This window comes from Alligator mississippiensis, chromosome 5, assembly GCF_030867095.1.
Source record: "Alligator mississippiensis isolate rAllMis1 chromosome 5, rAllMis1, whole genome shotgun sequence".
NCBI lineage: Eukaryota > Metazoa > Chordata > Crocodylia > Alligatoridae > Alligator > Alligator mississippiensis.
In genome coordinates, this window is record NC_081828.1 from 217,009,378 (window position 1) to 217,021,503 (window position 12,126).

Below are 12,126 nucleotides of genomic sequence, written 5' to 3' on the forward strand. Positions count from 1 at the left end.
CTGTTCTTGTATAAGTCAGAAGGCCTAACGAGAAGTAATGGCTGCAAGCTAAAACCAGACACTTTCCAATAGGAAACAGAGCAATTTAATCATGAAGACAGGCTTCTGGGGACTGTAGTGGATTTTCCATCTCTGGAGACTTTTGCGTGGTGGCTGGATGCCTTTCTGGTAGTTCTGCTGTAGTTAAACACAAGTTTTTGGCATGAGTACAGGATTAACTGGCAGAAATGCACTAGCCTCTGATGCACAGGAAGTCGAACTAGATGGTATTTTTGGCCCCAAATTCTCCAAATCTATGAAAGCAGAATAAAAATTTCCTAGACTGTCTGTGTCTAGCAGAATAGGCTGAGGAGGCTCCTGCGAAATCCCCAGTGCAAAAATAGTAAATGTGAGAGTCCTCTCTCATTTTTCCTCCTCTGCTCCCTACAGGTGGAGTACTACAACCATCACACGGCCACGTGGCATCCCGTCGCCAGCATGCTCAACAAACGCTGTCGACATGGAGCCGCCTCCCTGGGCAGCAAGATGTTTGTGTGCGGGGGCTACGACGGCTCCGGCTTCCTCAGCATTGCTGAAGTTTACAGCTCCATGGCGGATCAGTGGTACCTGATTGTCCCTATGAACACCCGGCGGAGCCGTGTCTCCCTGGTAGCAAACTGTGGCCGCCTTTATGCTGTGGGTGGCTATGACGGACAGTCCAACCTCAATTCAGTAGAAATGTATGACCCAGAAACTAATCGCTGGACGTTCATGGCCCCCATGGTATGTCACGAAGGAGGGGTTGGTGTGGGGTGCATACCACTCCTGACCATCTGAAGAAGGAAGCACAAGGCGGCCGTCTTCAAGTGACAATCTTGGGAGAGACCCAACAAGGGTATAATAATGTGATATTGAGAGGTACATTTCCAGGTGCTCGTGTCATTCATGAACACACACAAACTGTCCTAAAACCACCCTGTAACTTGCGTGCTGAGGTTCCAGATAGACGAATAATTTGGCATTCAGATTACGTGTGCGGATGCAAGCGAGACTTGCCCACCTCTCTCCTGGACTGGGTGTCGAATGTATCCTGTGGCTGGCGGGGGCTTCCCCTTGCCAGCCATTGCTTTGGGTACAGCATTGATCCAGGCAGGGTCCACCACAAGCAGTGCTTTTGAGAATCACCGCTGGAGTCTGTATGCTGTGGTTCGACTCTGCGTAAATCTGTGTTGGGATCAACTGGGAGGGAGCGTATAAGCAGTATGTTCAGGGCAAACAACCCAAAAGTCAAGATCTAGTTTATCATTAACAAATAATTGGGGTGTTGCAAACAGGCTGGTTCTCTCTATCTTGTTACCAGGCATGCTAGATCTTGCTCAATATTACAAAGCAGAAGGGACTCTGTCACCAATGTTGGTTCTTAGAAGACTGTGGTTGGGCAAATGCATGGAAATGGGTAGCCCCTTTGCATCTGAGGTGCTGTCCTTATGACCAGCGTTTTGCTATCTCCTTTGAATGTAACTTATTTTGTTCTACTTGATCAGGAAAAAATGGCTCAAACCATTTTAAGAAGGGGGCAGGGGATGAGAGGTCCCTCCTTCCTCCCCTCCCAATTTTTCCAAAAAACTAGGTTACAATAGGGTGTTATGGGGTGGGGGAGGGGAGAAATATCAATGACACCAGCAGTAAACTTAGATTTAAGTGAGAAAATGGCCAAAATGTTAATAATAAAGGTGTCTCTTTCAAAATAAAATCTCTATTTTAGTTTTGCAAAAGTTAGGCAAGATGCATACAAGAAACAGCTGGGTCACAGGGTGATCAAGGTCGGTTCTTCTGATCTTTCAAGCAGAGGAGAAAACCCAGAGCCTCACCTTGGTTTTCCTTTGGAAATTCCCTGCTGTGCATTCAGCTGTTTTTGATTTCACAAAAATGTCCTGTGGGTTTTGAAATACAGAGTTGGCCCCACTGCGTTGTGATCTGCTGTGTTTCTTGTCTCTGTCCAGGAAGGGCCTGCTATACTCATTTGCTTCAGACAGCTCAGATACAGACTTGACCTTTATGGAGAAATACGGTGTAGGGACAGACAGCAAGAGTTTGCATAAGAGACGTCATGCGAGTGAGTGGAAAATCGTGCATACGTAAACACTCACTGCTGCCTTAGCTTTTAGTCCGTCAAGTGTTTTACATTTTCAGTTTGATGAGTGGGAAAGATCTTTACAGCGTGGCCAGGTGACATGGTATTAATTGGCTAGCAAAAGTTTTCTGTTCCTGGCAGGGAACAAGTAGTCGGCCTGGAAATCTTTATCCATGTGTTCTGCTGTCACACAGTCTGCTGGCAGAAGAATAGGTGCTATCTCTACCCCTTCCTCCCTGACTCTCTCATAATCTCCTTGTCCGCTGTTTTTAATGATTGCAAATGAAAGGACAAGTGGGTCCGTGTCCTGCAGCTGCTCCACTTGTGGCACGTACCACCTGACAAATACTTTGGAGTCCTTGGGCCTGCACCTTTGCCCTGAAGACTTGAACAAGAGGCAATGTAAGGGGATGGTGTCTTACAGGCCTGGACCATGGATACCTGGGTCTGAGTTGCTCTTCCCATGTTGCTGCCTGGTAGCTGTTCCAGTCGCCCAGATGCTGTTGTGCAACCTTGATGAAGAAAAGTGTCATCTTGGCCATTTCCTTCTACAGCAGATCCATGCTGCAGCGATTCATTCGGAGCACATCTCCGTGGTTGGCGCATTGGTGGGTTAAAATATACATCACTTGCAAGATTTGCCAAGCAGGCTCTGTGGCTTTCCACTGGCTGAGGCACTTCTGGGAGGAAAACCACTATCTGAAACCTTCTCTTTTTGCTTAATCAAAAATCAGCAGCATTCTCAATATCCAGGTAGGCTTTCTGACTCCTTCAGTCAGCCCTTCGGTGCAGCCCGCACTAACGGCATCATCGAAGAATTCGATCGGCACAAGACCTAAAGCTGAAATGCCCAGGCCGACAGGACGGTATGGACAACGTGGCCTAGGACAGACTCCTGTGTCCTCGGAGATGATATTTAAATATATCCAACTTGAAGTAAACGTGTGTTAGCTCGCTGTTGTTTCTCTCGCATGCGGAGCTCTCTGCCCAGCACACATCCTCCTGCGGGAGTCCACAATAAACCCCCAAGTCGCAGCTTCCGCCGTTGCACTGTGCGAGGATGCTGAGATCGCGGCAAGCTCCCATGGGCAGAACAGCCGGGCAGGAAGGGAAAGGCCCTTCTACTCGAACACTAATCTCTTTCATCGACGGGGGGGAGAGAAAACAGCTCGGTTTGCTGCCTTTTGTGTGAACTTTTGAAAGTGCTAAAGCTCCTTTATGGGGGTTTGGGTCCAGGGAGGCTCTGTGCACTGCCCACCTCTGAGCCAGCCCGGGCCAAGGGTGTTCCCCACCTCTTTGTAGGGGAGTCTGAATGTCCTTGCTTCTGAAAACCCCCAATGCAGTTGAGGTTTCTAACTTTGGGTATATACGTGTTGTCTATATATTCCGGTACCGGTGTCTGTTTTAGGTGTTGTATGAGCATATCTGGTGTAACTGTGGCTCGTCCTGGTATATCTTTTTTTTCCCCGTGTATATATCAACCAGTGGGTCGTGCTGGAGGGTAAATTCATTTGGCATTTCCCTGCTGCTAAGACTCGATTCCAGCCTTTTCTGAAGGAGACCAAAGCTTGTTTCCAGGGCACGAACTGCAGGGTGCTAACGAAATCAAATGGTTTGCAGCACACTGCAAGTTTATAACTAGTACGTCTTGGAGACAGAATGGGATTTTATTTGCTTTTCCATTGTAAGGCTTATGGCAAGAAAAGGAATTAGCAGCATTTTTCCGTTGCTAATCCTCTTCCCAAGCTGTTTCAGTTGGGCAGTACAAAGGGAGATTTTTAAGGGGCATACTGCTTTTAGAGATCCTTTAATGCTCATGTTTCTTTGCTCCCCCCATCACTGCTTTTAAAGGAGTGTGGCATTGACACAACTTCCAGCAGTCGTGCAAAAATCACATCATTGATGTGAGGGGTTGCACTCTCGAACACGGGGGTCGCTTGTCTTCTGTCCATGTAGCAATCCCTTATCTGAGCTCCCCCCACCGCTGCAGTGATGTACTTGCATTGTTGTACGTCCAGAGATTTTACCACCCTGCTAAAATTGCACTGAGGGCGTGGATGAGTAGATTTTTTACTAGGCTGCACTTATTACACAAGCAGGTTCAGCCTCCAGGGCGTTACTGCCTCTTGCCTGGCGGTAAAGGGTAACTGTAGAGCTGCAATGTGCTGCCTTCAAATTGGGGGTGGTTTTATTTGAAATGCTTCTGCCTTGGCAGCCGTGAGTTGGATGCACTGAGCGGGACAGTCACGGTGGTATTGGAAAGGCCCCCGGGATTTGGCTCTTCACACACCAGGGTAGGACAGCTCTCACTTCCCACGAGGTGCCCATCACCAGGTCTCCTCTGAGTTGATGCTGGTTCCTTCAACAGCCTTTGGTATGGTTTTAAGCGTTCGGCTTTTTCCTGGTAACTTTGGCACACGAGGTCTGTTTGCAGACAACAAGGCTTCTACCAACAGGCCTGGGGGTGAGCAGACCCCAGAGGGCTCCACGTATTATACTGCGTTAGTAGCATCTAAACCGACGCAGACACGTAAGAGAGTACCCCTCTCTACAGATACCATGTAGGTACACTTGGAGGTCCTGCTTTGCTTCTTTTGGACCAGTTTAACCAAATGGCCATAACCAGAGATCGGTTTGGGGAGGAAAGAAAGGGAATGAAGGTTGTCAGCGGATGTCTGTTTCCTCTGGGCTTCCTGCTATCAGGTCTGTTTTGTATTCCCACCTCCTTGGGACACCGTACAGCCAGCTAAGCAAGTGGTTTTTAAACGCCCTGGCACCAGCCTCCCCTTTTGCATCAGTGCTGCCCAACAGCCTCTTTCGAGTCACCTGTAAAACTATTCAGTGATCAGTATTTATCCATGTTTGTGCTAGGGGCTGTACAAAGGTGTAGTAGCAGACAGTCCTTGCTGCAGGGAGCTTGCAGCCTAAATAGACACGGTTGCTGCCAGTGGAAAAAGACACAAGGGCTGTGTCCAGATGACTGCCATGGCAGTGCCATGTACTGCACATTCACCTGTTTTCCATGCTGTAAGGGAGCAGTGTGTGTTGGGGGGGTTGACCCCTGGATATCCAGGGGTCCAAAATACCCATGCAGAAAAAGGGCAGAGCATGCAGAAGCAGCACGTGCCACTCAAAATGAGCCTGGCCCGCAGGAGCTATGCTCCAAAATGAGGCTGGAGAGAGAGGGAGCATCTTGTCCAAGCTCATACTGCAAGTCAGCGACAGAGCCCAGGTCTCCTGACTCCCAGCCTAGTGCTCTGTGCACCGTGGCGTGCGTCTTCCATTTCAGCTCGCTTTTTCATATGGGGGGTGGAGAGGATAAACCTCTCCTGAGATTCCCATATACCCGCAGAGTTGGTGATGCATCCCGTTAAAGCGAAGTTGTTGACAAGCCATTCTTGGGTGCTTCTAAGCCTGCCGCACATCTGCCCCTAACACTTCAAGGTACACTGTGCCTCTGGGTTCCTGTCTCTGCTAACGTCTGCTACCGCAAGGGAAATGTGTGACTCTGAACACACGCGTGAAGAATAGGTCACTGGTGACTGTTCCCTTTCTAAGACTTTGCCTCTAGTCACCTGTAGTTTGTGTACTACAGATTGGAGTACACAGTCTGTACCAAACTCTGCAGTTTATCCATTTGACAGAAGTTGAACGCTTACGCTTTTGGTCCCAGAAGTTTTACTGGAGGTTCTTGAGACGCCTAAAAAGCTTGACCACGAGACTCAAATACTTGCAACTGCCCCTCTGGAAAATGAGCACTACCAGGAGTTCCCGTCCCATCAGCCTGCCTCTTGGTGGTCATCTGGCCATGCTGAGAGCTGGATGCTACGATTTGTCTTGATAGAGACCTACGGTCTACTTGTGGGTTCGAGACATCCCCCCCTTGCCCTTAATCCTCTTCAGTAGGGTGAAAAGTCAGTCTTTCCTCTCATCCTTAAAATAAGTCTTCCTCTCCCCACCACTACCATAGACTCTTCCTCTTATGCTGATCAAGGTTGCCCACAGGTGCCAAGAGGCCACTTGGGACTCAAAACTGAGCCCTTCTCTCCTCCCTTTCATCTGCAGATTTTGTGTTTCCTAATAGTCCCCGCCGGGTGGAAATACTGGTTGGAGAGTGGGGGGGGGGGGGACTGGACTGCAGCCTTCTTTAGGACCAGGATTGCACTGGTCCTAACCAAAGCAGAGATCATGCAGCTTTTGCGTATGGTGTGATCCCTCTCTTCTCTCTGCAGAGGTGGTTAGGTCATGAAGCAAGATTATTCAGGTGATATGAGATGACAAGGTTTGCTGCTACAGGTGGTGGTCATGGAGTTTCTTCAAACAGGCTGAAACAAGTCAAATTTCTTGATGAATTAGTGCCAGAAGTCTCCTTGGCACCTGGCAACTTATTCTTACAGCCAGTTCCCCTCCCCTGGCCAAGCATCTCTCTTCTCCAATGCACTTCCCCCTGGCGAGTGTTAGACTGGAACAATTTGGGAGCGATTGATTCGATTGATTGATTTCTTTTTTTAAACAAAACAATTCTGAAAGGATTTGGCTCCGGAGTTTGGAGAGCGCAAAAAATACTTGTGTGAACAGGTATTGCTCAGGCATCTCAAATAGCCATGGCCTGGATTTGGTAATGAAAAGCCTCGCGCTTCGATTTTTAAAGGGGTGCTGCTGAAGGTGACTATGCTAAAACTTGTGCTTCCTGTCTTTTATTAAAGTCCTCGCATCAATCCTCACTATATGTTAACTTCCATGTCTACGATCGTCTAGAGTAAAGCATTCTTCTAGGAGCTGCTCAAAAACTGGGACTGTCACAAAATCCTAGACAATGAGGGTGGGAAGGGACCTCAGGAGGTCACATCTAGTCCAACCCCTGCTCCAAGCAGGACCAGCCCCACCTACAGCATCCCAGCCAAGGCTTTGTCTACCTGGGTCTTAAACACCTCCAAGGGTGGAGATCCCACCACCTTTCCGGGTAACCCGTTCCAGTGCTTCACCACCCTCTTTGTGAGAGTTTTTCCTGATATCCAACCTCAACTTGCCTTGCTGCAGCTTGAGCCCATTCCTCCTTCTCCTGCCATCTGCCCCCACTGAGAACAGCCCAGCTCCAGCCTCTTTGCAGCCCCCCCGCAGGGAGGTGAAGGCTGCTATTCAATCCCCCTCGGTTTCTCTTCTGCAGCCTAAATAAGACCAGATCCGTCAGCCTCTCCTCACCAGTCCTGTCCCCCAGCCCCACAACCGTTTTCATTGCCGTGCGCTGGACTCTCTCCAATTTCTCCGCAATTTGTCAGTTCTATCCCAAACTCTTTCAGCACCCTTGTTTTAACATGCAGATTTTTTAAACAATGAGTTTGTTCCTAGTTCTAGCCTAAATCAGCATCACGGCACTGCAGTCAGTGAAGCAACTTCTGTTTACATCCACGGAGAAACCAGTCCCGGTCGTGTCTGAGGTTCTCCCACGCGCGCTGACAACGGACGTGGATGTTGTGATGCAAGTAGGGGACGACCCATGGAAAGCTTGGAAGAGCTGGTACAAGAAGATGCGAGAACACCACTCCAGATGCGCTGAGGAAGTTGCTGGCCTTTAGCTGGCATGGGAGAGTGCACATAATGTAGTAACTTCTGACTGGTATATTATTAACAGAAAATTAATAATTATTAACAGAAAACTAACAGCTCATTGCCAAGACTGGTCTAATCAACATTTCAAAGAGATCAAAGACACAGAGGGAGCCTGCCCGGCATGGTCAGCACGATGGGCTACAGACTGAAGACTCAAAATCAGCCCCAAAGTTCAGAGGGGTGGATGGATATATTCAGTGTAAAATGTACTGGGGACACTCAGTACATCCTTTTGAGATTCCCTCCAGCGCCTGGTGCCTCAGCACAGTCTCGTTCAACGTGCGTCTCACCATTGTGTTGCCTCTCCAAGCAACGTGCAGGCGGCCAAGGTGGGGAATGTCCTATTTTCGTGTCCTTTTGATGAACCCCTAGCTCAATGCACAGTGCAATCCAGTTGACATTCAACTGTGTAACATCCTGGTTTTAAAACTCCCATTGCTTCCTTCATTGCAAAATTTGATGCGTTCGTTAACAAAAGGACTGTTATGTTGCTGGAAAGAATGTAGCCCTATTTTTACTGGCCTGATTTCATGAGTGTGTGTGGGTGACTTCTCCACTGGTATCTGGTATTTTCAACAATAACCAGTTTTGGAAGGGAGCTGTTATTTTTTTCCCCCCATCTCTTCCCTTTTTTTTTATGAGATTCATCCAAAGTCTGTCCTGGTTGGTTATCCTCGCAGCTGAAAAGCCTCAAGATTATTCATTCATCCAAGCTAGTCGGTGTTCAGGTCCGGGTCTCAGAAGTTGGTTAATGCTCAGCTGTAATTGCATCCAAGGAGTTGGTGCATCTGTTAATGAGACTGTTTGTGCGTGTGTCAAGTTTTACCAGCTCCTCAATTTGCCATGAGATGGGTCAGTCATACGCCACCTTTTCTTCTGGTCTTCCCGGTTCTTCCCAGCCTTGCCTTGCCTAGTATGGATTCATCCATGCTACTGGGCATCAAATCTGCCCGTCTGTCTGTCCATCCATCTATCGTGTGTGTTCGAATTAGGCTTTCTTATATAAAACTGCTAAAACAATGGGGCAGAGGGCTCAGAGGGAGTTTGGTCCTGCTTTACAGCACTTTTTTATGCCTGAGCTGTACTGGGCGCTGCAGGAGAGGGGGTGCCAGGCTCAGCTGGCCGTTTTGGTCCAGTTGGGTATGAGATCTTGCTCTCTTTTCTCTCCTGTGACGAATGGAGTCATCTCTGTTTTCCATCTGTAGCTTTCTACAGGAACGAGCATGCGGGGAGGAGTTGCAGCTCTTCCTCCGATACTGAAATACCAGCACGTGCCATGCGTTCAGTGCCTGTGTCCTGCCCGGTGAGGAGTGCTTGCAACACAGGCACGTGACGTGATCTTATGCAGTAGGTCCAAGTGGGCTCCCTTTTCCCGAAGGAGAAACGAAGTCCGATGTTTCCTCCTTCAAGGTATGAACAACGTCCACAGCAAAAAGTCCTCCCTTCTGTGGGACATTGGCAGGTCCCAAGATTGCTGGGACCTACTTGTGGAGAAAGTCAGACCTTCAGTGCAGCCGCAAGCACGGGTGACTTGGTCCTTGTCTGGCGTGCGGTGCATTACCACTGGCCATTTCTCTTCTTTCCCTTCAGACACATAGTGGTCTTGGTAGGTTACTATTCCAGCCCTGACCATGACCCAGCTGGAATAACCCCCGCAGGCCAGCTGAAAGAGGAGGAGGGGAGTTTGCCCTTTGTTTCCACCTGCTTGAGCACAGCTCAGCTATCCGCTTGTCCCTCAAGATCCTATTTGATAAGGCCAGAGTGGAAAGGCAGCTGACCTGAGGAAGCTTCCTGCAGGCTCCCTGCCCTCTAAAAAGGCTCTTTCTTGTGTGTGAATTTGCTGGCCAGTGATTGGGAACCAAAGAGAAGTGCAAACCATTGCTGCTTTCTTTTTCCTTTAAGCAGAACACAGTCGCCTGCGCTGGTGCATGTTCCAGGCATGGGCTTAGCACTGCTCAGTGCACCCATTTCTTTTGAATGCTTTCCTCTGTGAGGGATACTGCAAAGCTGCCTGGCCTGTGCGGAGAGCTAAGGATGTGCGTGCTATGAGGGAGCAGCCGTGTCTTACAGACCTGCATGGTAAAAGCCCCTTATATTCAAGCCCCTGCTTCTTCTGGGGACTTCAGTTTGAAATGCCTCGAGCCTGAATTTCCGCAGGTGCCAAGTACTCAAGCTCCCATTGTGATCTGCAGCAGCAACCAGTCCTTGGCACCTCTGAAAAGCTGGCCCTAGGCAGGGTGTCTCAGTCTCCTGGAAGCCGGGGCTGCTTTAGGAGCCTGAGACTGAAGCCCAGCAACTGGCTGGGAGAGAGGCTTGGGTGGGACACCTGCTTTGCAAGGTAGGGTTTGGGACCAGGGGTGCTTCTCTGGCTCGAAGGACAGGAAGCTTTGTATAGACGTTGCACACAAGCTCTCCTGTGCAATGCAACGTGAGTACAGGGTGGGAGGGCTCCTATTTCTACCAAGCGTTTTGTATGGTGTCAAATCAGTGCCTTCCTTTGAGCTTTGCATCCAAGGTGTCACTATATCAGTGCATCCCTGAGCTCCCCATCTTCTCCCCCACCCAAGCTTATGTGACTGAGTGACTAGTGGCTTTCCCAGGGCTGCTGCTTTGAGTGTAACTTGCAGCTTCAGCTACAGGGTTTGGCGTGATGCTCGAGACTTGCAGGAATGAAAGACAAACCTTCAGTGCAGCCCCAGTCGTGGGCGAGTTGCCGTCGCGTTGAGAAGCGGTGCCTTTCTGGAGAGCTCCCCCGGCACCAGCGGTAGCGGTGCCCTCCAGCCTGGCGCCCGGTGATTTTCCCCCCCATCAGGACAGGTCTAGATGCTAGGGAGCAAGCTGCGGGTACCCCGGCTAACAGGTCCCCTCCTTGGCAGAAAGGTGTGGGTGGGTGTGTATGGGGGGGGGGAGGGGGGTGTCAGCATGGTCTGCAGGGTGGGATCTTTTTTGCACTCCCAACCTCTGTAGCAGTGCTGGTCAAACGGTGTAGTGCAGACAAGCCCGTGTGTGCCGCCACGTGCAAGAGCACGCCCCTCTGACAAATGCTTCAGAGGCAGCTGGTCTGTACAGAGAGCTGAAGGGTGCCGCCGGGGGAGGCATTCGTGTTACAGGGGTATCCGCACTGTCTGGTACACCTCCCTGCTCGTCTCTGCCAGCTGGGCCAAGACATGACCCAGCAGCTACAGCCCTGAGCTTTCAGCAGCTTTCTCACTTGTTTTAAGTTCTTGTAAAGGGGGAAACTGAGGCACAGCTGTTTTGAAGGGCTTTCCTAGAGTCGCCGCTGGTAGCAGAGCCATCGGTAGCCCCCGTATTTTGACCCCCACTCTACTGCCTCTTTAGCTGTGATCTAATGTGGTAAGAGGGCCAAAGCATCCTTTGGTGCCGTCTCTGCGGGCGAATGCGAAGCCCACAGTAAAAGTTGGTTGCCCAAAATGTTTTTGTAACTGGGTCCTCCAGGAGCAGAGGGAGTTTGTGCTGAAAGAGGGACTGACAGTTCCTTTTTTTCCCCCAGAATAAACCCCAAGAAGCCAGTGGGGGGGTTGCGAATCGTTGCTTTGGAGCAATGCCACTTCTGCCCTGTCCATCCCTTTGTGTCAATGCAATTTTCTACCATAGCGTTTTCCATAATTTTTTTTTTTTTAAAGAAAACCAAAACTTTTTTAAACACAAGTTGAAGTTCTGCAAACGAAGCCGTTCTGCAGCCCCTATTTATTGCAATCGCGGGACGAAGCGATAGAAATGTGAATTGCTTTCATCGCTTTTTTCCCGCCCCCCTGCGCACAAAGAATCAGTTTGCTTCCCTGCTTGGCTGACCGTGTTCTTCATTGTACGTATGTGAAAAGGGCACTTTTATTGTAACTTAATCCTTTTTATATTAAAAATGATAGAAGTATGTCTATTTTGGCTGAGCGAGTCTTGTGGTGCCGGCGGCTGTGCAGAACTGTCGGAGACGTGGTCATCCATCTCCCTAGACACTGTACAGCCCTCCCCGGAGGCCGGGGAACGGAGCGGGTCTGCTTTGCCCTTCCTTACAGTAGAAAAATTTAAGGACCAGCCTCTCAGCATCATTCAAACTCAGCGGTCTTCACCTGTTCAGCCTCCAGGCCCTCCTATGAATTTTGCAACACCCGGTTGAGAATCCCTGAGCTACAGTCTTAAATCCAGGAAAGGTTCAGAGCGGCGTCTTGAGCCTAAAAAGACTGAGAATTGCTGATCCAGCTGATCACTCCTGAGGGAGCCAGGGCAGCCTCTACTGCCAAAGCTGATCCTGTGGGGTCTCGGACACTGGCAACCCCCCCTACAACCCTGCCTGCTGGTCCCGGGGGCATGGGAGGAGCGAAGGGCATGAGCTGAGCTGCAAAGCGTGGCTCCATGCACGTGCCCAGCCACCCGCAGCAAGAGGG

At 49.8% G+C, this 12,126-nt stretch overlaps 1 protein-coding gene across 4 annotated transcripts in view; it reads left to right on the forward strand.

Annotated features, from left to right (window-relative positions):
* Positions 1–12,126, forward strand: part of KLHL18 (kelch like family member 18) — a 58,642-nt gene that overhangs the window by 36,127 nt on the left and 10,389 nt on the right. For 3 of the 4 annotated variants that reach the window (XM_059729258.1, XM_019496629.2, XM_019496630.2), the window contains exon 10: positions 430–9,802. In XM_059729258.1, coding sequence (XP_059585241.1) covers positions 430–816 — 387 coding nt within the window. In that variant the 3' untranslated portion in view covers positions 817–9,802. Of the gene's footprint in view, positions 1–429; positions 11,620–12,126 lie in introns of those variants that run through there. The other variant, XM_014596094.3, reaches the window with a different exon arrangement.